Source organism: Papio anubis, chromosome 18 (assembly GCF_008728515.1).
Source record: "Papio anubis isolate 15944 chromosome 18, Panubis1.0, whole genome shotgun sequence".
NCBI lineage: Eukaryota > Metazoa > Chordata > Mammalia > Primates > Cercopithecidae > Papio > Papio anubis.
The window spans coordinates 20376359-20403465 of NC_044993.1; the positions used below are offsets into that span (position 1 = coordinate 20376359).

Below are 27107 nucleotides of genomic sequence, written 5' to 3' on the forward strand. Positions count from 1 at the left end.
GACAGAGCAAAACTTTGTCTCAAAAAAAAAAAAAAACCCTCTACCGAAACAACACATCCCAACAGATTGAGTACAGAAGCAGTTAAGAGAATCTAGCTATCTTCTATATTAAACCAGATATTAAAGAGATTTTCAAAATGAAAAACAATGCTACTCTTCTCATTAAACTTTTATCTTAGTAAATGCCATAATTTTTCATGAAGTGTTATTTATGTTACCCTGTAATGAGTTTATTGTTATTTTTTAATGAATTAATAAATATTTTAAATTTTCTGTTTTATGTTTCTAATACAGTGAATATCAACTAATATAACCTACATAAACAGAAAGCTCTTTGAAGGTCTGCATTAACATTTTAAGAGGAATATAAAAGAATCCTGAGACCAAAAATTTGAGACCTGCTTTTGCAAGCTGTTAATTATATCAAGACTATATTTGTTTTCTCTTCATAACTAAAGGAGAGATTGATCAGTTAGGTTTCTTTGGAGAACAAGGGATAGCAACACATGTAGCATGTCCGTGAAGCATTCGCTTGTTGCTTTTTACTGTGCAGTATTCTCTCCTGCACCTTTGGCAACAGCAGCTTGATGTTCTTTGGGGGCCTTACCCCATTTGGGTTGCTTGTAGATCAGATACACTCTTTTAGAACTTTAATTTTTGAAACAAAAATATTTGTTGAGGCTTTTTAAACATTGCTACTTCCCAAAACAGCCTTGCTTCTTTTTGCATCTTTTCTTTATTCTTCAGTTCTGTGAGTTTTGGTCTTCTTCTCTTCCTCTGTTAATGTATGTGCTTTCTGGCATTTCTTCCCAACATAAACCTACCTCACTTATTTTGAAAATCTTTTATTTAACTTACCCAGAGACCGCTGATCTTGCTTATACCCTAAAAACCTTAACAAATACGTAAGAGAAGAAGCTATACTTATTTTTTTTTTCTTTTTTTTGAGACAGAGTCTCGCTCTTTTGCCCAGACTGGAGTGCAGTGGTGTAATCTTGGCTCACTGCAAGCTCTGTCTCCCGGGTTCACACCATTCTCCTGCCTCAGCCTCCCAAGTTGCTGGGACTACAGGCGCCCGCCACCACACCCGGCTAATTTTTTTGTATTTTTAGTACAGACGGGGTTTCACCGTGTTAACCAGGATGGTCTCGATGTCCTGACCTCGTGATCCCCCCGCCTCGGCTGGGATTACAGGCGTGAGCTACCGCGCCCGGCCTGAAGCTATACTTATTTCTGAGAACTGCCAGGTGAAAAAGCAGTGATTCATCTTTTTAAATTTTTTCCCCCACAGGAAACTAATACATAGTTTTAAAAGATAAGCTCATAGCACAACCTTTGAAGCAGACTTCTACATTTCAATTTGAAAGCATTCATATTTCCTTTCTTGTTTCACACATTAAATATAGAAGGATATGTGTTCCAATTCTGGGGAACATAGAGTAAACATACTCTCTTCTATCTCTCCCTCTTAATGTAATTATAAGTCTTGGACAGAATGCATGGAGTAGCTATCTGAGGATTCTATCTGGAAATAGGCATATGGGGAAGGAGACCAGAATTTGAAGTTCCACCAAACCAGTGATGAATAGTTTACCATTTTTTCCTTCTCTGGTATCACCCAGCCCAGACTCAAAGGCAGTCTGAAACCTGGAAATGCACTCCAGATGTGAATGGAAAGAGCACCAAGAGAAGCTTTCTCTTTGTGGTCTGAGGGGCAAGGAGGGATCTCTTAAGGGTCAGAGATGGTGAATGAAATCCCAATTTTTTCTCTTTTTTCCCTTCTTTCTTGCCCTGGCCCCCAGGCAGTACTATCCTGGTGGCAGCAGCTGCCTAGCAATGACAGTGGCAACAGTGAAGGCACCTAAAACTGAAGGAGAAGAACTCTTTTTCTCTTTTTTTTTTTTTTTTTTTGAGATGGAGTCTCGCTCTGTCGCCCAGGCTGGAGTGCAGTGGCCAGATCTCAGCTCACTGCAAGCTCCACCTCCCGGGTTCACGCCATTCTCCTGCCTCAGTCTCCCGAGTAGCTGGGACTACAGGCGCCCGCCACCTCGCCCGGCTAGTTTTTTGTGTTTTTTTAGTAGAGACGGGGTTTCACCGTGTTAGCCAGGATGGTCTCGATCTCCTGATCCCGTGATCCGCCCGTCTCAGCCTCCCAAAGTGCTGGGATTACAGGCTTGAGCCACCGCGTCCGGCGAAGAACTCTTTTTCTCACCAAAGGGGCTGTGATCCCCAGAACATGGAACAAATTCCATAGCCTTCTTCCACTGTCTGTCCTGCTGCTTGGCCCTGGATGCAGATGCAGTTAGAGTGTGACAGAGTGGGGAAAACCAAAGTCCAGGAATGCAAGGCTGCTTCACTATATTTGAAAATCAATCAGTGTAGTCCACCATATTAAGAGAAAAACTGTATGATCATGTAAATTGATGCTGAAATTGACAAAATTCAACATTAGTTCATGATAAAAACACTTAGCAAACTAGGAATGAAGGGAACTTCCTCAACCTGATAAAAGGTGTCTACAAAAAGCCCACAGCTAATGTTCTTAATGGTAAAAATTGGAGTGCTCACCACTTGTATTCAACATCATACTGAAAGACCTAACCAGTGCAATAAGGCAAGGATGAAAAAGCATACAGGATGGAGAGGAAATAATAAAATTATTTCTTTTTGCAGATGGCAGGACTATGTAGAAATCCCATGAAGTAAAAAAAAAAAAAAAAATCCTGTAAGTTTAGCAAGATCAACCCAAAAATCAGTCATACATCACATGAAAACAGCATTTTAAAGTAAAAAAGGAAAAGTCAGTCATATTTCCATATACTAGCAGTGAACAATTCAAAATGAAATTACCAAAACAATGCCATTTACAATGGCTCCAAAACAGAAAGAAAAATAAATACATGTAAGTCTAGCAAAATGTGAAGGAACTGTATGTGGAAAAATGTAAAATGCTGATGAAAGTAAGGCCAGGCATGGTGGCTCACACCTGTAATCCCAGCACTTTGGGAGGCTGAGGTGGGCAGATCATGAGGTCAAGAGATTGAGACCATCCTGGCCAACACGATGAAACCCCATCTCTACTAAAAATACAAAAATTAGCTGGGTGTGGTGGTGTGCGCCTGTAGTCCCAGCTACTTGGAAAGCTGAGGTGGGAGAATCGCTTAAACCCGGGAGGTGGAGGTTGCAGTGAGCTGAGATTGCGCCAGTGCACTCCAGTGTGGTGACAGAGCAAGACTTCATCTCAAAAAAGAAAAAAAAAAGAAATTAAGACCGAATGGAAAGACAGACCATGTTCATGGATTGGAAGACATGAATTAAGATGTCGCTTATCTCCCATTGATCTATGGAGTTAATACAATTCTAGTCACAATCTCAGCAGGATTTTCTTTTGTTTTTTGAGATGGAGTCTTACTCTGTTGCCTACGTTGGAGTGCAGTGGCACAATCTCAGCTCACAGCAACCTCCATCTCCTAGGTTCAAGCGATTCTCATGCTTCAGCCTCCTGAGGAGCTGGGTTTACAGGTGCGTCCCTTGACACCTGGCTAATTTTTGTGTGTTTTTAGTAGAGATGGGGTTTCACCATGTTGGCCAGGCTGGTCTCAAACTCCCAACCTCAGGCGATCCGCCCGCCTCGGCCTCCCAAAGTGCTGGGATTACAGGCATGAGCCGTCACACCCGGCCTAGCAGGATTTTCTTTTTGAGACGGAGCCTTGCACTGTTGCCCAGGCTGGAGTGCAGTGGCGCGATCTCAGCTCACTGTAAGCTCCACCTCCTGGGTTCACGCCATTCTTCTGCCTCAGCCACCTGAGTAGCTGGGACTACAGGCGCTTGCCACCATGCCCAGCTAATTTTTTTTTTTTTTTTTTTGTATTTTTAGTAGAGACAGGATTTCACCGTGTTAGCTAGAATGGTCTTGATCTCCTGACCTCATGATCTGCCCACCTCGGCCTCCTAAAGTGCTTGCTGGGATTACACATGTGAGCCACTGCACCCGGCCAGGATTTTCTTTCTTTTCTTTGTGTGTGTGTGTGTTTTTTTTTTTAAATGAGACAAGGTCTCGCTCTGTCATCAGGGCTGGAAGGTAGTGGCATGATCATGGCTCACTGCAGCCTCCACCTCCTGGGCTCAGGTGCTCTTCCCACTTTATCCTCTAGAGTAACTGGGACCACAGGCATGTGCCACTTTGCCTGGCTAATTTTTTTTGTTTTTGGTAAAGATGGAGTCTCCCTATGTTCCCATGTTGCGCAGTCTGGTCTTGAACACCTGGGCTCAAGTGATGTTCCCACCTCAACCTTCCAAAGTGCTGGGATTACAGATTTGAGCCACCCTGTCTGACCTCAGCATGATTTTCTATAGATACAGAATGACTGATTCTAAAATTTGTATGGAAAGGCAAAGGAATTAAAATAACCAAAAAGTGTTATATTGAAAAGTTGAACTCATACTACCCAATTTTAAGAATTATGAGAAAGTTACAGTACTTAGGACTATAGAGATTAGTGGAACAGAAGAGAGCATGTAAAAACAGACCCACACAAATATGACTAATTGATTTTTGACAAAGATGTGAAAACTATTCAATGGGAAAAGGATAGTCTTTTCAACAAATGTTGTTGAAACAATTGAATGTCCATATGCAGAAATGAACTTTGACAGTAAGCTCAGATCTTGTACAAAAATTAACTCAAAATTATAATCTAAATGTAAAATGTGAAACCATAAAGCTTAGAGGAAACATGAAGGAATCTTTATGTCCTGGAGTTAGACAAAAAAATCTTAGATAAGAATTTAAAAACACTCCTAAGAAGAAAAATTGATATATAGGACTTAATCAAAATTTTAAACTTTTGCTCTGAGAAAAACACTGCTAAGAGAATGGAAAAGCAACCTATAGGTTGGCAGAAAATATTTACAAATTACGCCTGACAAAGAACTGGTATCCAGAATGTACAAAGAGCTCTCAGAAGAAAGGAGCCTATACAACCCTAGTTTTAAATGGGCAAAAGGCTCACCAAAAAGAATACAGATGGCAAAAAAAAAAGTTACATGAAAAGATGTTCAACATTATTTACTCATTAAGGAAATACAAATTAAAACCACAGTAGATTCAAATACCGATTAGAATGGCTGAACTTTAAAAAATACCGATAGTGGGACCTGGTGTCACATGCCTGTAATCCCTGCTACTTGGGTACCTGAGGTGGGAGGATTGCTTGAGGCCAAGAGTTTGAGTTCAGCCTGGGTGATATAGACCCTATCTCAAGAAAAATCAATAAAAAAATACTAACTCTAAAAAGTGCTAGTTCCATATTTCAAAACATCATGTTGTACATAAGTATGTACACTTTTTGTTTGTTTTTTAAATAGAGATGGGATCTCACTATGTTGCCCACGCTGGACTTGAACTCTTGGGCTCAAATGATCCTCCTACCTTGGCCTTTTGAAGTGCTGAGATCATAGGCCTGAGCCACCACACTCAGCCTATGTTTTAAAAAGCACTAGTGAGGATGTGGAGCAACTGGAACTCTCATACATTGCTGATGGGAATGCGAAATGATACAGCTACTCCAGAAAGTAGTTTGGCCATTTCTCATTAACATATTTTCCATAAGGCCATGCAATCCTATTCTTGGGTGTTTACCTTAGAAAAATGAGAAGTTCTATTCATATCAAAACCTGTACTTGAATGTTTTAGCATCTCTATTTATAATAACCATAAATTGCAGACATCTCAAGTGTCCTTCAGTGGATTAATGTATAAACTATAGTACATTCATGGAATGGAATACTGCTCAACAACAAGAAAAAGTGAACTATTGACAGTGCACCAACATGAATGGACCTTAAAGGCATTATACAGCGTGAAAGGAGCCAAGCTCAAGGCTACATCCTTTAAAAAAAAGTCCTACATACTTATGGGTTTTTTGTTGTTGTTGTTTTTTGAGATGGAGTCTCTCTCTGTTGCCCAGGCTGGAGTGCAGTGGTGCGATCTCGGCTCACTGCAGCCCCAATCTCCCAGACCCAAGTGATGCTCCTACCTCAGCCTCCTGAGTAGCTGGGACCACAGGCACACACCAAGATGCCTGGCTAGGTGGTTTTTTTTGGGGGGAGAGACAGGGTCTCCCTGTGTTCCCCAGGCTGGTCTCAAACTTCTGAGCTCAAGTGATCCTCCCACCTTGGCCTACCAAAGTGTGGGAATACAGTTGTACAGTTGTACAGTTGTAAGCTACCACACCCAGCCGGCTTGCCTTTTTTTGTATGGTGGTCTTTTTAAAGAGTCTGTATCTCTCTCAGACAGGATTTGAGGTAGCTGCTTTATTCTATCATATAACTTCAGATACTCCCAATTTTTTCTTGGCTCTTCTAAGTTTTAAAAATGTTCCTGTGTATTACAACTTCCTTGTAAGTGTTCAGTCACTGTTTTTTTTCCTTTGTATATTCTCTTGAGGTTTCTTTATGGAAGGACTCTTCTTTCTCTCTGTGACTGATGACACCTTATCTTACCTGGAACTTTGCCCTTTTTATTTGCTGCTTGTGAATGACCTGGGTTTGTTGGCTTCAGTAGTTCCCTAGGTGCTTTAATTGAAGTTGCCGGCTGGGGTTTATGGTAGTAAGGGGTTGTCCTTTCATTCTCCTACAGAACTGGCCTCAGGCCTTTCCAGAATGAAACTAGCAGAACTCTGTGGTCAGCAAATCCCTTTTTTTCCCCCTACACTATATCCTCCCTCCCTCATCCCCCCCTTGCTTTAAAGCTTTTGCATCCAAAAAGAACAGAATCAATTGTTCCGGGGACCTGAAATTACTGGGACCTAGAATGACTCCTGTCCATTGATTGCGTCTTTCCTCAGGAGGCCCTATTGAAATTGGTTAAATGGTCTGTAATCCAGGGGATCAGATTTTGCTCTATCAGCCATGTAACAAAAGCCATTGTATTGTTGAAAAGCGACTACCTTACAAGCAGAAAGAGACAGCTTCCAGTGGTTCACAACACTTGAACAATAATTGTTAGGTAGTTTTTTGGTTTTTTTTGGGACGGAGTTTCGCTCTTGTTGCCCATGCTGGAGTGCAGTGGCGTGATCTCGGCTTACTGTAACCTCCACATCCCGGGTTCAAACAATTCTGCTTCAGCCTCCCAAGTAGCTGGGATTACAGGCATGCGCCTCCACACCCAGAAAATTTTGTATTTTCAGTAGAGTTGGGGTTTCTCCATGTTGGTCAGGCTAGTCTCGAACTCCCGACCTCAGATGATCCACCCGCCTTGGCCTCCCAAAGTGCTGGGATTACAGGTGTGGGCCACCGTGCCTGGCTTAATAATTGTTAGTTTTTAAGTACAGGAATTTGATACAATGTGAGAGAAAGTTATTTTGATGTTTGATATTCTGATTATACCTGTCATTACAAAAGTAAAAAAAGGTTTTTCCCCCTCCTTTTTAGGCTGTCATTATTTGTATCAAAAACAAAGAATTTGAAAAGGCTTCAAAAATTTTGAAAAAACATATGTCCAAGGACCCCACAACTCAGGTAAATTTGATACATTTTTGCTCCTGTGACTTACATCCATCTCATTGCTTTTTGTGGGAAAACAAGGAAAGGGTTCTTGGTCAGGAATATTACCTAAATATTCTCCTTTCAACATGTAACACCTGCAGCGAGTTATCTTTTATATCCAAGATAACTCACTGTAAGATTGACTTATCAAAATTTAGTTTTCATTAGAGAAATTTACATAAATTCTTCACTTGCCTCATTTCTGTCTGGTTCATAACAGACCATTGATTTAAATGATCAGTACCAGGTATGGAGCTGACAAATGTTGTAATGCTTCTAACTTTATTTACATTAAATGTTGATCCTGCAGATGTGAGGAAGCTTCTCTGGTGAGGACATAGCACCTGTTTCCTGGTGTCAACAGTTCTGTTGGTCCCCTGCTTTTATTTTTTCTTCTTCCTTTTTATTCATTTAAAAAAAAATTTTTTTTTGAGGCAGAGTCTCGCTCTGTTGCTCAGGCTGGGGTGCAGTGGTGCAATTATAGTTCACTGCAGCCTCAACTTCCTGAGCTCAAGCAGTTCTTCCACCTCATCCTCCCCAGTAGCTGGGTTCACAGCTGCATACCACCACACGTAGCTAATTTTTAAAATTTTTTGTAGAGACAACTGTGTCTCTTTATGTTGCCCAGGCTGGTCTGGGTCTCCTGAGCTCAAGTGATCCTGCCATCTCGGCCTCCCAAAGTGCTGGGATTACATGAATCATCATGCCCAACCATTTCTTCTATATACTTTTTTTTTTTTTTTTGATGGAGTCTTGCTCTGTTGCCCAGGCTGGAGTACAGTGGCTCAATCTTGGCTCACTGCAACTTCCACCTCCCAGGTTCAAGCAGTTCTCTTGCCTCAGCCTCTGGAGTAGCTGGGATTACAGGCGTGTGCCTTCATGCTGGGCTAATTTTTTTGTGTTTTTAGTAGAGACGGGATTTTAGCATGTTGGCCAGGCTGGTCTCAAACTCCTGACCTCAAATGATCCGCCTGTCTCGACCTCCCAAAGTGCTGGGATTACAGGCGTAAGCCACTGCACCTGGCCTCTATATAAATTTAAATTTCATTATTTGAAAAGGTAATACATGTACATAATACAGAATTCAAAAGGTATAACAAAAGAGTTTGGTGAAAATTCTCTCATCTCTGACCCTCGGCCATCTTCTTCCCTTCACAGGCAACCAGTTTCTTTTTTTTTTTTTTTCTTTTATCCTTTCAAAGATCCTCTATGCATGTGCAAACAAATTGTGTGTGTGTGTGTGTGTATACAGACATCCACGTATATCCATTTTCCCCATTCTCATACACGTGATAGCATATCCTACACACTAATGTGAACACTTTTCTAAATTGCTTTTTTCACTTAATATTATATCTTGGAATAATTCTGTGTTAGCACATAAGGAACTTCTTCATCTGTTTTTTATAGCTGCATAGTAACCTGCTCTGGCTGAACCTGATTTATTGACCAATCCTTTGTGTTGGGCTTCCCTTCCTGTATGTGTGCCAGTGATTTGCATTGACGGCATTGCAGAAGTTCTCATAGTGTCTGTCTCACTTCATCATCATTGAATTTTTACTGGAGTTCTACTTTCTCATGTTGCAAATATCGGTCCATTGTGTAGAAGCTGAGAAATGATCTCCTGAATATTATTCGAGAAAAGAACTTGGCCCATCCTGTCATCCAGAACTTTTCCTACGAGACCTTCCAGCAGAAGATGCTGCGCTTCCTGGAGAGCCACCTGGATGACGCTGAGCCCTACCTCCTCACGGTGTGCCTTGGCCCTTCTCCCATAACCATGGTGTGCCCTTGAGGATGTGCAGGGAATCAGAATATCTGAAGTGAAAAGAGTTGATGTGTGGAAAAGACATTGAATTGTGTGCACTAGCTTTCTTAATTAAATGCCTTAAAAATGCAAAAGCAGGCCTGGCGCAATGGCTTACGCCTGTAATCCCAGCACTTTGGGAGGCCCAGGTGGGTGGATCACCTGAGGTCAGGAGTTCGAGAACAACCTGAACAACATGGTGAAACCCCATCTCTACTAAAAATATAAAAATTAGCTGGGCGTGGTAGCAGGCACCTGTAATCCCAGCTACTTTGAAAGCTGAGGCAGGAGAATCGCTTGAACCCAAGAGATGGAGATTGCAGTGAGCCAAGATTGCACCATTGCACTCCAGCCTGGGCAACAGAGTGAGATTCCGTCTCAAAAAATGAATAAATAAAAATACAAAAGCACAGATACTGGCAGAGGCAAATGGAACACACCTGGTCTCCCTCATCTGTCGTTTTTATCTCCTTTATACATGATTAATCTGCCATGGCTGAAGTAGAACATTCGCTTACAATCGATGGTGGTTCCCAAAGGCAATGACTTGTGAACTAAGTTTGGAGGAAGAGTGGTTTGGTAGATATGGTACGATGGAGTTGCTAACAGGAAGAAGGTATGGTGTAGAGAAAGGTGTCACTGAAAGTATAAGGTCAAAAGAAGCCAAATGAAAACATTCTTTAATTGGATCAAAGAGATAAAAGAATGGAAGCAGTGAGGCTCAGGACAGCATAGGGAAGAACTAGACCCAGGCTGTCACAGATGGGAGGCTGTGATGAAGGAACACTGAGTGAGAGTGGTTTTGTTTTGTTTTTGAAACCAGGACTTTGGCTGAGTGCAGTGGTTCACACCTGTAATCCCAGCACTTTGGGAGGCCAGGGCGGGCAGGTTGCTTGAGCTCAGGAGTTCAAGACCAACCTGGGCAACATGGTGAAACCCCGTCTCTACAAAAAATAGAAAAATTAGCCAGGTGTGGTGGTGGGCACCTGTAATCCCAGCTACTTGGGAGGCTGAAGTGGGAAGATCACTTGAGGCTGCCGGTGAGGCGTGGTCGTGCCACTGCACTTCAGCCTGGGCAAAAGAAACCAGGACTTTGAGAATGTGGAAAATATTCTGTTTCATAACAGATCTGCCAGGCCCATATTAGGGTAGTGTTCATGATCTTAGCAGTCATTTGGCAAATCTCAGATTATTTATAAGCAGGTAGTTTGGGGTATTCAGGGAGCAGGTGTCAAGATAGTTCAGCCTGGCCTAGGGTCCTTTCCTTTCCATTCCAGGTAGCTGGAAAATATCCTGCTGCTGTCTGTGTGGACAGAACTCTTAGCTTTTAGGACACCACATACTACAGATAAACAACTGAAACTGAATGACACTGGACTGATTGGAAATGTCTAAAACTTAAGCCAAGGGAGACAGATGAACAGATGGAGTTAGAGCAAGGTTAGCCTACTCAGAGCTCTTTGTGTTATATAGATAAGGATTCTCAAACAGTTGTTAATAAGACAACACATTTGTAGAAACAGTTATAAAAAATTCTATACACAAACTGGAATATATTAGTGTAAGCATGTATTGCCAGGCATGGTGGCTCATGCCTGTAATCCCAGCACTTTGGGAGGCCGAGGCAGGCAGATCACTTGAGGTCAGGAGTTCGAGGCCAGCCTGGCCAACATGATGAAACCCCGTCTCTACTAAAATACAGAAATTAACCGGACATGGTGGTGGGCACCTATAATCCCAGCTACTTGGGAGGCTGAGATGGGAGAATCGCTTGAACCCAGGAGGTGGAGGTTGCAGTGAGCAGAGATCGCACCACTGTACTGCAGCCTGGGCAACAGAGCAAGACTCCCTCTCAAAAAAAATTTATTAGTTATCTTAAGTTTGAATAAAAAAAGCTTGATTTATAAGTCTTATAAGTTCTCTCCCATTTTATGTCCTTCGTTTTATACCTAGATTGGATTTGTAAGTGAACTTGTTTGCATATTGAGTATATTCTTGGTGAAAGAAGCAGAGAATTAATGCAATTCTGTGGCCTCTTCTTCCTGATGACATCCTTCCTTTCCCAGATGGCCAAAAAGGCTTTGAAATCTGAGTCCGCTGCCTCAAGTCCAGGGAAGGAAGATAAACAGCCAGCACCAGGGCCTGTGGAAAAGCCACCCAGAGAACCCACAAGGTAAGAAGATGCTCTCTTGTGATCCTGGGTGAAACACTGGGGTGGTTGTTGGAAGAAGTTGCTCTCTTGTGATCCTGGGTGAAACACTGGGGTGGTTGTTGGAAGAAGGTGCTCTCTTGTGATCCTGGGTAAAACACTGGGGTGGTTGTTGGAAGCAGTCTCCTCCTTAGAGCAGGATCAGTTCCTCTCGGCGATCTGACCTGCTGACATGTTACGAGGTTACTCGTACAGGGCACTGTGGGAGACAGCACACCCTGGGAAGATGAGGAGACAGGACGCCTGGGGTCCCTGACAACTTCCTGATTGGCCATTCCTCAAAGGCTCTTTCACCATTTCTCTCCCTGCCTCGCCCATATTGACTCAGTACTTCCTTGTGGACACCTAATCTCTTCATACATTCAGGAAGCACTGTTCAGATCTGTGAGTTGAATCCCAAAACCAGTTCCTAAAGCAGGGGTTACAAGCTTAGATGCCCTTTCAGGGCCTGGTAGGAAACCTAAAGGAACAAAGTGGACCTAGGCTGAGAGCGTGGGGCCAGGAACCAGGGCATTTGCTTTTCCGCTTCTTGTGGTTGTTGCTCTGTGGGAGTATCCAAGAATGCTCAGGCTTCAGGTGCTCAGATATAAGATGTCCAGGGTTTTCCGTGAGATTTCCCAATTTTTGGATGTTGACAGTTGATCTACTTAAAAAAATTTTTTTTCATGTGGGTTAGACAACAAGGCAGACTGGCAGCTGGATTTGGCCCGCAGGCTGCCAGTTTGCCCCTCCTAACAGTTTTTCCCTGAAGCATACTAACTGTTCCAAATGATAGATGAACTTTGTTTTTAAAAGGCAGTTTCTCATTGTTTCAAGACTGTGTGGCATGTCTTTTACTGTGAGAATTCTCAAGATCCTGTTCATAAATGTGTTGTAGGCCAGGTGTGGTGGATCAGGCCTGTAATCCCAGCACTTTGGGAGGCCGAGGTGGGCAGATCGCTTGAGCCTAGGAGTTCTAGGATACAGCGAGCTGTGTTTGTGCCACTGTATCCTATCTCTCTGTCCTGTCTACTGTCTAGGACAGACCCAGACTCTATCTCTAAAAATAAAATGAGAAGTAAAATAAAGGTTCTCTAACTTGGAGTTTTAAATTCATAATACAACTTACATATTACATTTAAAGCCTCCTCAACTGGAGGAGTCCTCTATCTTATTTGAAGCTTCAAACTTCAAAAAAGTTGTGGCCGTTTGGACGAGCATCAACAGTGGTGAAAAAGATCTTTGTGCCTATGCTTTATTTGCAGGCAGCTACGGAATCCTCCAACCACCATTGGAATGATGACTCTGAAAGCAGCTTTCAAGACTCTGTCTGGTGCACCGGATTCTGAGGCAGCCTTTGCAAAACTGGACCAGAAGGATCTGGTTCTTCCTACTCAAGCTTCCCCAGCATCACCAGCCCTCAAAAACAAGAGACCCAGAAAAGATGATAATGAAAGTTCAGCCCCAGCTGAGGGTGAGGGTGGCTCGGAACTGCAGCCCAAGAACAAGCGCATGACAATAAGCAGATTGGTCTTGGAGGAGGACAGCCAGAGTACTGAGCCCAGCGCAGGCCTCAACTCCTCCCAGGAGACCGCTCCAGCGCCACCATCCAAGCCCACCGTTCTCAACCAACCCCTCCCTGGAGAGAAGAATCCCAAGTATGAAGACCTTCTTTGTAGAAATTTTGGGGCTGGTTGGTGGTCCTGGTTGGGCCTGGTATTACTTCCGTGAATGAAGTAACTTTCAGCTAAGTTACCACCAAGGCTTGCTCAGACTGCTAGAATGTGACACAGGAGCGGGCAGTGACGACGTAGCCATCCCTGCCGGTTCTGAAGCCCCACATGTGGGCTTCCAAGCCTTGCACTAGGGCATGAGTGGGGATGGAAAAGTTTCAGAGCCTCCTACTCATCGCCGCTTTCATTTTTAGCAAACATCTGAGTGTCTTGACTTCTAAACATTAGTCTTATGTGTTAAAAGAAATTTGTTTGCATTGGGCCACATTATACTTTGACCCTTAAAAAGAGACTGATGAATATGTATAATTTTGCACCCTTCTGAGCATTTGAGACTTGGCAAGTTCAGTAAATACTTACTAATCTCCCATATCCTGCTAGGTACTGTGGGGCAGTGGCTAGAATACTTTAATTTTGCTCCCCATGGTGATTCTCATCCTGGCTTTGAGTTTTGCTTCCCTTTGTGTCCTGTGGCGGATCCTGCCTCCAGGCAGACTGGCCTGCTTGTTCTCTGGAACACGTTATTTGTTTCTACCACTGTACTTTTGCTTCCTCTCATTCCCCACAGTGAACCGTCATACCTCCATCATTGCTTGTCCAAATGCCATTTGTCCTTTAAAGGGAAGAGAAGCCATTGTTGATGAAGTGCTTTCTGGGGGCAGAGCACTTTCATGTGTCATCTTACTGAGTCGCTACAATCCTCACTCTGTGATGTGATATATTAACCCCGTTACACAGAGGAGAAGGGCTCAGAAAAGTTCTTAGCTCACCTGAGGTCACACAGCTAAAAGTGGCAAAGATGGGCTTTGGGAGTTTTAATCCAAGTCAATCTTGACAGAAAAGCCCATGGCCTGTATACCAACAAGTTGCCTCTCTTAAAATTCTCCTTCCTCAGGCTGGGTGTGGTGGCTCACGGCTGTAATCCCAGCACTTTGGGAGGCTGAGGCAGGCGGATCACCTGAGGTCAGGAGTTCGAGACCAGCCTGGCCAATGTGGTGAAACTCCATCTCTACTAAAAATACAAAAATTAGCCAGGTGTGGTGGTGGGCGCCTGTAGTCCCAGCTACTTGGGAGGCTGAGGCAGGAGGATTACTGGAACCCGGGAGGCGGAGGCTGCACAGTCAGCCCAGATTGCACCACTGCACTCCAGGCTGGGCAACAAAGTGTGACTCCATCTCAAAAAAAAAGAAAACAACAAAAACAACTTCTCCATCCTCCATAGACTCCTCCCTGGTCAGCGCTTCCCTGCTGTAAGTGATCCACCTCATGGATCTCCCAAGGCCACCTCTGCCACTGCTCTATGTTGTAGTATTTGGGGACCTGTGCTCTGGCATGCATTGTACTCGGTGCCCCAAAAGGCTGTGGCATCTGATAAGTGATTTATCCTCAGGTACAGATTTGCACTATGTCACCACTACTAGTATTTGGAAGTGAGTCACCGGCTGGCAAATGGGCATAGCTGCTGGGCAGCGGATGCAGCTCCACGCACGTTATTCTCATTTGATACAGGATGTCATTGGCTCCTCACAGCAATCCTGTGCAGTATAGGTATTGCTCCCGGGAACAGATGAGGAAACGGGAGAGTGCGGGATTACAGTAATTTTGTAAATGGGAGGATTCGTGAAGGTTTGAGACATACATCCTCTCTCATATGTCAAGGATATGAAGTCTAATGAGTCCCCTAAAGCAGCGGGGGTTGGCAAGCTGTGGCCCTGGGCCCAAATCTGCCTGCTGCCTGTTTTTGTAAATAAAGTTTTATTGGAACATGGTCACACCCATCATCAATGTATTATCTAGGGCTGCTTTCTGTTTAGTGGTAGTTTGTTGTGTAATCACAGCAGAGACAGTAAGGCTTGCAAAGTGAAAATACTATCTGGCCCTTTACAGAAAAAAAGAGTCAGTGTCCCTGCTCTAAAGAAGTATGTGTGAGGTACCCTGGCTGCTTATGGGAAGAAAAGCTGAGCCTACTCAGCAAGGTTTTAGGTGGCTCAGATCTTTTAGAGGAACAAACATTGAGCTGGCCTGGGAAGAATGAGCAGAAGGTCATTGAGCGTGTTGGGGGCTGAAGGACTCTAGGCAGTGGGAACTCCTTACATACAGGCATGAGAAAGCCTGGCGTGCCCCTCAGAGTGTCATGGAGCCTATGGTAGGAGAATACGGTGCACAGGAAAGAGTGAAGGGAAGAGAGTCTGCATGCTGGATGGGCCAGGCCTGGGATTTCTTTTGTCTGGTGTGTCAGACAGGCTCTCAAGCCAGGCTTCATGACACAATGACCTGTGGAATGCTAAAAAAAATACATATTTCCAGGCTCCTGGCTACTGAATTAGGAGAGACAGGAGAATACTCTTTAATCTGCTTTTTAAACTATGCCCCAGATAATTCTAATACAACAAATTGGAAGGCCTGATGAGACCCCACTCAGGGAAAGGAGGGAAGGAGGGAGGCTGGAGATTGGAGACTGCTGCCAGGGAACAGGGAGAGGCAGTGGGATCAGGAGGGAAGGCAGGGTTGGCGGTGTCACCTGGAGGACAGGGCCACCATGCCCCTATGTTGTATCTCCCACAGCACCTTGCACATAGCACGTGCTTACTAGGTACTTATTCACCAAATAAAATAAGGATTTTTTCTTCTTGCATTTTAAGGAGTGAACCCAAAACATCTGTAAAAAGCCAGCAGAGGGTAATATTTTTAGGCATTTTGGGCCACATGTGTTGTCTGTCTGCTCCATATTATTTTCTTGTTTTTTCTTTTTCTTTTTTTCTTGAGACAGGGTCTTGCTCTGTCACCCAGGCTGGAGTGCAGTGACACAATCTTGGCTCACTGCAACCTCTGCCTCCCAGATTCAAGCGATTCTCCTGCCCCAGCCACCATCCCCACCCCTATCCCAGTAACTGGGACCACAGGTGCGTGCCACCGCACCCAGCTAATTTTTGTGTATTTTGTACAGATGGGGTTTGACCATGTTAACTAGGCTGATCTCGAACTCCTGGACTTAAGCGATCCACCTGCCTGGGCCTCTCAAACTGCTGGGATTACAGACGTGAGCCACTGCCCCGACTGTCTTTTTTTTTGTTTTTTTGTTAACAACCCTTAAAACAATGGGCTAGCCATTCTTAGCCCGAGCTTCATGGTACACAAGCCAGCAGCCACAGACTGTAGCTTGCCAACCCACGCTACACCATTGCTCGTCACGTTCAAACTGCCAGTCAGGAGCACAAGGACGAGGAAGTGACCTGACTTGGCCAGGACCACTCAGCCCATGACAGTTAGGAGGAGCAGCCAGATCTCAGGCCCGTCCACATGGGAAGTTAGGAGAGGCAGTGAACACATCACCTGAAAGTCAGAGGTCTTGCAAAATCACCACCAAAGCATATATTTGTACAGGTAATAGTGCTGAGAGTTCAACAGAGGACAGGGAGAAGGTGACCTGTGAAGACTGCAGGGAGGGAGGACAGCCACTCAGGAAATGTGATGGACCAGCCGGGGACTGAGGTTCCAACTGGTTTTATTCCAGCACTGGGATAAGCAGATAGAAAACAAACTGTAACCCCATCTGATTTTTATTTATAAATAGTCATTAACACAAGAATATCCTGAGAAGGAAAAACCTCCTATAAAATGTTTTCACTTTGTCTCAAGCAAATTATTCTCAAGTAACATTTGGGGATAAGATTCAATGTAAAAATGAGAAAGGTCTACCATTTGTCTCAGCCACTTAGCAATTTCATAGAAAACTTATGGAACTCAAGGAATTTTTTCAAGCCTATGTACTTACTCATCAATTTGCTTTTATTATTCATTTGCAGAATACCCAAATGGCATTAAAAATAAGTTTTTTCTTCATGGCGGGCGAAGGATACAGAAATTTGTCTCTACTCTTGGTTAACTTTTGCGGGTCATTTGATTTATATAAATTCTTCGAGACACTGAATTCAGACACTTTCCATGTTTGTAAAAGATGTTATAATTCTGAGGTCAGATTTGTGCTTTGCTCTGTTCCCAGGGCAGTTATTAATCAGGTAAATGCAAAGTTGATTAGAAGAAATGGACTATAATTTCCATTGAATAATTTGGGTTTGGGGTTATTTTCAGCTTTTGTACTTTTTTTTAGCCACACCCAAGCACTTAAATTGTTTCATGTTCACAGGGAGCATTCTTGTTTGCTTCTTACTCTAATCTTTGATGGTATAATTCCCTTGTGGCTCTCTGACAATCCCAATGTTAGTTCAGCTAATATATCTCCAGCTCACATTGGGATCTGTGTTACTGTGCTGAGTGTGCTATGTGTTTGGGATGGACAAAGGAAGATGTGGCCCCCACCTTCAAGGTGGTCCTGGTTAGGGGCACACTGCAAAGTGACAGTTGATATGGTAGAAACAGCACTGCAGGCCAGAGGGGAAAGGCTTTCTGTGTGTGTTGGGGTTGGTAGTTAGAGAAGGCTTCATTGAGAACCATGGCCTTGAAAGATGGGTGGGATGTCACTTAGCAGGGAATGGACTCCCAAGCACAGGGACTATGGAGAGGCAGGAAAATACAGAGCTTATGGGAGGAGAAAGAGCAGAACAGTGTGGCTGTGCTGTTTGCCCAGGTGTGGTCATCATGGGGTGGTTGGTTAGAAACTGACGGGCCAGACTGGATGGTCTGGACTACCCCATACAGGCAGATAGACGCCATTGTTCAGGCAGAGAGAAGCCATTAGGGAGTAGAGGAGGCATGTGGTAATTTTAGGATGATTGTCTTAAAATCATCTTTGGCTTTGGAAGGGGAAGAGGCTAGCGGCAGAAACTCCAGTTAAGAGGCTAGTGGAATACTGATGAAAGGCACTGTGAGCCTGAACAAGGGGGAGTGGAAACGGAAAAATCAGTCCAGATATAGGAAGAAGGCATGTCCAAGGAAGAGAGGGAGGTTTGCAGGTTCCCAATCAGAAAATACTGAGACCTTTAATAGAATCAAAACCAAACAAGCCAAAAACCAGGAAAATGGACAGATTTGTAGAGGGGTAGTGATGTACTTGATGAATCAGTGCTGAATTTGAGGGGTGTCCGACAGCCTGGGGGGTGTTACGCGGAGATGCCTGGCCAGCCAGGAGAAAGGACAGTGGCTTTGGGAGGTGCATGCAGGCGAACCTCAATTGTGGTCACAATGGGACAGGAAGGAATACAGGGCCAAGAGTGAGCCAAGGCCAGAATCTGGGACAGTCCAGGATGAATTTGTTTCACACCTTGTGCTCTCCTTGATCTCCCCTCAGAGTACCCAAAGGCAAGTGGAACAACTCTAATGGGGTTGAAGAAAAAGAGACTTGGGTGGAAGAGGATGAACTGTTTCAAGTTCAGGGTAAGCAGGAGATTCTCCTTGGCCTCTTCTTGATGCTTGCTGAAGTACAGATGCATGTTACTGTCATGTTAATATTCCAGAAGCTGCTTGTCTCCAAACTAGAAAAAGTTCAGTAAGTTCCCAATCTCATTTTAATTCATGAAGAATCCATTTTATTTTATTTTTTCCTTTTTCAGACAGGGTCTTGCTCTGTCATCCAGGCTGGAGTGCAGTGGTGTGAACATGGCTCACTGAGCTTCAACCTCCTGGGCTCAAGTGATCCTCCTGCCTCAGCCTCCCAAGTAGCTGGGACTACAGGTGTGCACCACCACACCTGGCTGTTTTTTTCACTTTTTGTAGAGATGGGGTCTCACTTTGTTGCTCAGGCTGGTCTCAAACTCTTGGGCTCAAGCAATCCTCCCACCTCAGCCTCCCAGAGTGCTGGGTTTACAGATGTGAGTCACTGTGCCCTGGTCAAGGAGTCAGTCTCATGTCCTCTCCCATTAAATAATGGAGACTGTCAGAGTAACACCTTATGTTTAAAGAAAGTGCTTGGTTTTGTTTTAATAATGCCTATGATATTTAATTATAGTTGATGTTCTTCCTAAAATACTTCAATTAGATGTGGTAGTAGGGGGTCATTCCTTGCATTTCTTGTTTAAGAAAAAAAAAATATCTTAACAGTTTATATAAATCCTTTTTTTGGTTTTTTTTTTTTTTTTTTTTTTTGAGACAGGGTCTCACTCTGTCATCCAAGCTGGAATGCAGTGGTGTGATCTTGGCTCACTGTAGCCTTGACATCCTGGGCTAAAGCAATTCTCCCACCATAGCTTCCAGAGTAGCAGGGACTACAGGCCCTTGCCATCACGCCCAGCTAATGTTTTTTTGTATTGTTGTGTTTTTTTTTTTTTTTTTGAGACGGAGTCTTGCTCTTTCGCCCAGGCTGGAGTGCTGCAGCATGATCTCGGCTCACTGCAAGCTCCGCCTCCCGGGTTCACGCCATTCTCCCGCCTCAGCCTCCCGAGAAGCTGGGACTACAGGCGCCCGCCACCACGCCCGGCTAGTTTTTTGTATTTTTTAGTAGAGACGGGGTTTCACCATGTTGGCCAGGATAGTCTCAATCTCATGACCTCGTGATCCACCCGCCTCGGCCTCCCAAAGTGCTGGGATTACAGGCTTGAGCCACCGCGCCCGGCCTGTTTTTTTGTATTTTTAGTAGAGACAGGGTTTCACCATGTTGGCCAGTATGATCTTGAACTCCTGGGCTCAAGCAATCTGTCCACCTCAGCCTCCCAAAGTGCTGGGACTATACTTGTGAGCCACCATGCCTTGCCAAATTTTTTTTCTTTTTCTTTTCTTTTTTGTTTTGAGATGGAGTCTCACTGTGTTGCCCAGGCTGGAGTGCAGGTTGCTCATTGCAACCTCCGCTTTCCAGATTCAAGCGATTCTCCTGCCTCAGCCTCCTGAGTAGCTGGGATTGCAGGTGTGTGGCACCACACCCGGCTAATTTTTGTATTTTTAGTAATGGGGTTTTTACCATGTTGGTCAGGATGCTCTCAAACTCCTGACCTTGAGTGATCTGCTTGCCTCAGCCTCCCAAAGTGCTGGGACTGTAGGCATAAACCACTGTGCCCAGCCCAGTTTTTTTTTTCTATGATAAGAAACTTTTCTGGCTAGGCATGGTGGCTCACGCATATAATCCCCAGCACTTGGAGAGACTGAGGTGGGAGGATTGCTTGAACCTAAGAATTAGAGACCAGTCTGGGCAATATAATAAGAACCCCTAGCAACAAAAATAAAAACAAAAATTAGCCAAGCATGGTGTCACACACCTGTAGTTCCAGCTGCTTGAGAGACTGAGCCCCAGAGGTTGAGGCTGCAGTGGGCAGTGATCATACCATTGCACTCCAGACTGAGAACCGAGTGAGACCTTGTCCCAAAAAAGAATGAAAGAGAGAGAGAGAGAAACTTCCATAATTAATAACTTCATAGCCTTTGTGTTAGAATCTCTTCCCACCACATTTTGTATTCTAATGGAAATATCTAAGTGCTAAACCTTAATTTAGGGGGTTATGAAGACTTTTGTAACATAGCAACAATAATCCTTTGCCAGTCCCAGAGGTTTTGTCCTTGAAAATTACCTTCACTGGCAAAAATGTAGTTGGTAAGATAAGATCATGTGGAAAGTGGGGGAAGGAACAGAAAAACAAGAAAAAATGACATTAGATATTTAAAAACAACAGGATATAAAAGTTCTAGAAGCCAGGCACAGTGGCTCACACCTGTAATCCCAGCACTTTGGGAGGCTGAGGTGGGCAAATTACCTGAGGTCAGGAGTTCGAGACCAGCCTGACCAACATGGAGAAACCTCGTCTACTACTAAAAATGCAAAATTAGCTGGGCACGGTGGTGCACACCTGTAATCCCAACTACTTGGGAGGCTGAGGCAGGAGAATCACTTGAACCTGGGAGGTGGACGTGGCAGTGAGCCGAGATCCCACCACTGCACTCCAGCCTGGTAAACAAGAGCGAGACTCTGTCTCAAAAAAAAAAAAAAAAAAAAAAAAAAGTTCTAGAAAACAGCAATTTCTAATGCAGTTCAGATTCGTTAGCTTTAGAAACCTGCTTTCACTGTAATATGAAGTAGTTCATAATTTAAAAGTAATCTGTTCCTGGCCAGGTGCAGTGGCTCACGCCTGTAATCCCAGCACTTTGAGAGGCTAAGGAGGGTAGATCACCTGAAGTTAGTCGAGATCAGCCTGACCAACATGGTGAAACCCCATCTCTACTAAAAAAAATACAAAAATCAGCCGGGTGTGGTGGTGCACACCTGTAATCCCAGCTACTCAGGAGGCTGAGGCAGGAGAATCGCTTGAACCTGGGAGGTGGAGATTGCAGTGAGCCGAGATTGTGCCATTGCACTCCAGCCTGAGCGACAAAAGCGAAACTCTGTCTCAAAAAAAATAAATAAAAATAAAAAAATAAAAGTAATCTGTTCACGTCAGTGTCCCTTTTCCAGAGCAACTTCCCTTGTTTAGGAGATACTGCTTAGGACATTGGCATCTGCTGAGGCAGACATTCTAGCAGGTTTCGTGTTTATGTAATGTTGCCTTTTCTTTTTTTTTTTCTGTTTTTGAGACGGAGTCTTGCTCTGTCGCCCAGACTGGAGTGCAGTGACGTGGTCTCAGCTCACTGCAACCTCCGCCTCCTAGGTTCAGGTGATTCTCCTGCCTTAGCCTCCCCAGTAGCTGGGATTACAGGCACATACCACCATGCCCAGCTGAGTTTTGTATTTTTAGTAGAGACAGAGTTTCACCATGTTGCCCAGGATGGTCTCTATCTCCTGACCTGATGATCCACCTGCCTCAGCCTCCCAGTGTGCTGGGATTACAGGTGTGAGCCACTGCGCCTGGCCCTTACAACTTTTTAACTTATTCCCATTGGCTTGAAATGGCATGTCTTTTATACTTGTATACCATCTCCCATAGCCCTCTGGTCTTTTATTTATTTATATATTTTATTTTTATTTTTATTTTTTAAGACAGAGTCTCCCTCTGTCACCCAGGCTGGAGTACAGTGGTGCAATCTTGGCTCACTGCAGCCTCACCTCCTGGGTTCCAGTGATTCTCTTGTCTCAGCCTCCCAGGTAGCTGGGACTACAGGTGCGATCTCGGCTCACTGCAATCTCTGCCTCCCAGGTTCAAGTGATTCTTCTGCCTCAGCCTCCCCAGTGGCTGGGATTATAGGCATGTGCCACCACGCCCAGCTAATTTTTATATTTTTAGTTGAGATGGGTTTCACCAAGTTGGCCAGGCTGGTCTTGAACTCCTGACCTCAAGTGATCCACCCGCCTCAGCCTCCCAAAGTGCTGGGATTACAAGCGTGAACCACTTCCCAGACCCAAAATGTACTTCTATAAAATGAACAAGAACTTGAAAATTCTAGGCTGGGCGTAGTGGCTCATGCCTGTAATCCCAGCACTTTGGGAGGCTGAGGCGGGTAGATTCCTTGAACTCAGGGGTTGGAGACCAGCCTGGGCAAGATGGCAAAACCATGTCTCTACAAAAAATACAAACAAAAAAAAGTTAGGCCAGGAGCGGTGGCTCACGCCTGTAATCCCGGCACTTTTGGAGGCTGAGGCAGGCAGATCACAAAGTCAGGAGTTTGAGACCAGCATGGCCAATATGGCGAAACCCTGTCTCTACTAAAAATCCAAAAATTAGCCAGGCCTGGTGGCGAGCACCTGTAGTCCGAGCTACTCCGGAGGCTGAGGCAGGAGAATTTCTTGAACTTGGGGGGCGGAGGTTGCAGCGAGCTGAGATTGCACCATTGCACTCCAGCCTGGGCAAAAAAAAAAAAAAAAATTGGGAATGATAGAGGAAGATTAAAAAATGAAAAAAAAAAAAAATTTAGTATAAAACAGCAAAACCATATAATTTCTTTTTTTTTTTTTTTTTTGAGACAGAGTCTCACTCTGTCACCCAGGCTGGAGTGCAATGGCGCAATCTTGCCTCGCCACAACCTCCGCCTCCTGGGTTCAAGCAATTCTCCTGCCTCAGCCTCCCAAGTAGCTGGGACTATAGGCATGTGCCACCATGCCCAGCTAATTTTTGTATTTTTAGTAGAGAAGGGGTTTCACCATGTTGGCCAGACTGGTCTCAAACTCCTGACCTCAAATGATCCACCCGCCTTGGCCTCCCAAAGTGCTGGAATTACATGCATGAGCCACCGCACCCGGCCAAAACCATGTGATTTCAAAGCAATGGTTAGCAGGGGGTTATAATGCAGAAATTATACATATAAACACACCTATAGTCATGTGCCACATAACGAAGTTTTGGTTAACGATGGACTGCATAGATGGTGACAGTGGTCCCATTAGGTTGTATATAATAGAGCTCAAAAATTCGTATCACCTAGTGACATTGTAGATGTCATAGGCATTGTAACATTGTAGTGCAATGCATTACCTTGTCTATGTTTAGATATGTTAGATATGTTAGATACACAATATTTACCATTGTGTCACAGTTGCATGTCACATGCTGTACAGGTTTGTAGGGTAGGAACAATAGGCTACACCATATATCCTAGGCATATTCCTTTTTTGCAGAGGTTGGCTAAGGTAATAGTAATCGGTAAGATTAAGGGGATTAGGACTGTTATAGCAGTGGAAGAATACATGTTTGTTACTTTTATTTGGAGTTGCACCAATGTTTTTGGTTTCTAAGTCCAGTGGATGACTCCAATCCTTTAAAAGTTGAGAAAGCCATGTTGTTAGACAAGGGGGCATGAGTTAGGGTAGGTAAGAAGTTGCAGGCTAGAGCCTAGGCTCTACCATCTAGGTTTGTGTAAGTCACACAAGGATGAAATCACCTAATGATTCATTTCTCAGAACATATCCCCATTGTTAAGCAACATACGACTGTATATATACATACACACACTAATACCTATATGTATATGTAGACATACATATACATAAGGGTTTGAAATATGATGTTCTCTCAGTAATTTTAGAAAACGATGTTGGGGCCAGGCGTGGTGGCTCACATCTGTAATCTCAGCACTTTGGGAGGCCGAGGCGGGTGGATCACGAGGTCAGGAGATCGACACCATCCTGGCTAACACGGTGAAACCCCATCTTTACTAAAAATACAAAAAATTAGCCAGATGTGGTAGCGGGTGCCTGTAGTCCCAGCTACTTGGGAGGCTGAGTCAGGAGAATGGCATGAACCTGGAGAGCGGAGCTTGCAGTGAGCCAAGATCGTGCCACTGCACTACAGCTTGGGAGACAGAGCGAGACTCTGTCTCAAAACAAACAAACAAACAAAAAAAGAAAACAATGTTGATTTTACTGAAGAGCTTGAAACCCATCACTAGCCAGCATTTATGGATGCCTGTTTGTAAAGCACTTGCATTGTACAGGTTCTCATAGGCTGAAGTGACTGGTGTTTGCAAACAAAGGAGAAAAGTAAATTATCCTTTAGTGATATATTTTCTCTTCTCAATGCTTGTGAAATTTGAAAGGTTTCCCTTTGGGGACATTCTGTGTCTTTTTCTTGTGGTTTGTGCAGAGAAAGGTGAACTCTGAAATGAGTCTACTTTTAATGTTTTCCAGCAGCACCAGATGAAGACAGTACAACCAATATAACAAAAAAGCAGGTAATTTAAAATTCTCTTTTCTGATACTGGTTATGTGGGTAGAGCAGAGGTAAAATAAGCCCCATGTCTCATAGGCATAGACTGCTTATGTACCCAGTAAAAACCTTTTTTTGAGATTTTTCAGATAATCCAAACTAAGTTAAAGTAATAGTCATCTTCTGGAAGAAAAGCCTAGAAGGACAGAGGACACATTTTCCGGATCATGAATGATGTAGATATGTTTGCAGTTTGGAATGCAGAAATGATTGTTACTTGAGGATCAAATGGCAGGACATCGAGAATTCCTCAATGTCCAGATCCACAGTGCTCGTATCCTGTCCATTCCATGTTTTAAAAACATAAGCCGTGCTTTCAGGTTCAGATGATTCTCCTGGGATTCTTGAGTTTACCTTATCACTACACTGGAGAAAATGTAAGTAAGTGGAGAGGAAAGGTGGTGATAAATCTTTTGGTTTTCTTTTGCAGAAGTGGACTGTAGAAGAAAGCGAGTGGGTCAAGGCTGGAGTGCAGAAATATGGGGAAGGAAACTGGGCTGCCATTTCTAAAAATTACCCATTTGTTAACCGAACAGCTGTGATGATTAAGGATCGCTGGCGGACCATGAAAAGACTTGGCATGAACTGAAACAGGCTTTCATTTCCACAGAATTCACAGGAGCATGGTTCCTAATAATAGCCCCTGATAGTCTGCTGTTTCTTTCAGAAGCTGGGCTGGGATGAGAATTTTGGGCAACCTCCTTCGATGTGGGGGAGGTCCCAGTTCCACTTCATCACTGTTGGAGATCATGGAGCTAAGAAGCAGAGCCAAGTCCACCCATGTCCTTGGCAGAGATGACAGGCACAGAGCTTGTGCAGTGCCAGAATATCATTAGTGTTTCCCTTCTTTAGTGGTTTGCTTAAATTTAAATCCCTGGTAATCTGTAGAACCTTCTCCTAGGAAATGGTGAAGTCTATTAGGAGCCACTTGTGACTCCATGACCTGTTAAAACCAGCAATGTGAGTATTATTTGGAGTAAATTTTTTCCACGTCTAGTTCTGGCCTTCTGATGGCAAATGCAAAGGAACTTAGTCTGTTATGAACCCAGGTTGATGAGAGACCAGTCCTTGTGGAATAAGATTCCCTTTAAAAACTCTTTAGCCAGTTGTGACATCAACCCTAGACCTGTCTGCCTTGGCATTTGCTCTCAACGTCTGCTGGGCTATGTAGGCAGGTTTATCCTCCACTTCTTATGTGGTTGAACCAGTGTGTTTTTTGGTAAAATGGTGATTGTAGATAAGCTTAGTTCCCCCACCCCCTGCCCCCTGTCCCCTGCCTCTTTTCCCAATTCCCTTCCTTATGCTGGACTTTTAAAGCTTAAAAAAAAAAAATCCTGATTGAATATAAATGCCTAATTTCATTCTTTGTGAAATGGTTGCTTCCTTCTAATTCCCTAATTGTGCTGTGTTCGTGTCTTGCACTGGAATTCAACATTCCCTTCTCCTTTTGTACTGTGTTGTGCTTGCTGTCTCTCCCGGACACCCTTAAAGACTGTCTTTTTAGCAAAAAATTTCAGTAAAGTGTTTTCTGTAATCTTTTTTTAAAAGATGAGAACTAATTATTGTCCATACTTGTAGCATTCTTCATTAAAGTCTTGCTTCTCTCAACTGTAAGTAGCTGTTTAATTGCAGCACAGCATGTATTCACAGAGGGAGGTAGCAAAATGTTGAACAAACTTTGCTGAACTATTTTGATTAAGAAGCTGATGTCAGACTGTGTTGAATGTTTTAATCCTTGGAAGCTATGTCAAACAGATGATGTGGAAGTTTCCTCTTAACCTGTCAGTTTCCTCATACATCATTTCTGGGGACAAAAGAATTCCCCCTTTCTCACTTCTGAGTGAGTGAAAGGCAAAGTTTAAAAAGAAATGCCAAAGTTTTAAAATTCATCTATTAGGCCAGGCATGGTGGCTAATGCCTGTAATCCCAGCACTCTGGGAGGTGGAGGCAGGAGGATCACTTGAGGTCAGAAGTTCGAGACCAGCCTGGCCAACACAGTGAAACCCTATCTGTACTAAAAATACAAAAATTAGCTGGGTGTGGTGGTGGGCTCCTGTAATCCCAGCTATTCAGGAGGCTGAGGCAGGAGAATCGCTTGAATTCGGGAGATGGAGTTTGCAATGAGCCAAGATCTTGCCACTGTACTCCAGCCTGGGCAACAGAGTGAGACTCTATCTCAAAACAAAACAAAACTGGCTGGGAGCCGTGGCTCACCCCTGTAATCCCAGCATTTTGGGAGGCTAAGAAGGGTAGGATCACCTGACGTCAGGAATTCAAGACCAGCCTGGCCAACATGGTGAAACCCTATCTCTACTAAA

The 27107-nt window shown here is 43.9% G+C and overlaps 1 protein-coding gene across 3 annotated transcripts in view; it reads left to right on the top strand.

The window, feature by feature from the left end:
* The window catches only part of TERF2 (telomeric repeat binding factor 2), a 32774-nt gene extending 6377 nt beyond the window's left edge, over positions 1-26397 (top strand). Inside the window, exons 4-10 of one of the 3 annotated variants that reach the window (XM_031658139.1) lie at positions 7435-7521; positions 9155-9301; positions 11422-11528; positions 12809-13201; positions 18525-18610; positions 24711-24754; positions 25220-26397. In XM_031658139.1, the coding sequence (XP_031513999.1) occupies positions 7435-7521; positions 9155-9301; positions 11422-11528; positions 12809-13201; positions 18525-18610; positions 24711-24754; positions 25220-25378 (1023 nt within the window). In that variant the 3' untranslated portion in view covers positions 25379-26397. The remainder of the gene's footprint in view (positions 1-7434; positions 7522-9154; positions 9302-11421; positions 11529-12808; positions 13202-18524; positions 18611-24710; positions 24755-25219) is intronic. The other 2 variants (XM_031658140.1, XM_031658141.1) reach the window with 2 other exon arrangements.
* Positions 26398-27107: the final 710 nt, after the last annotated feature.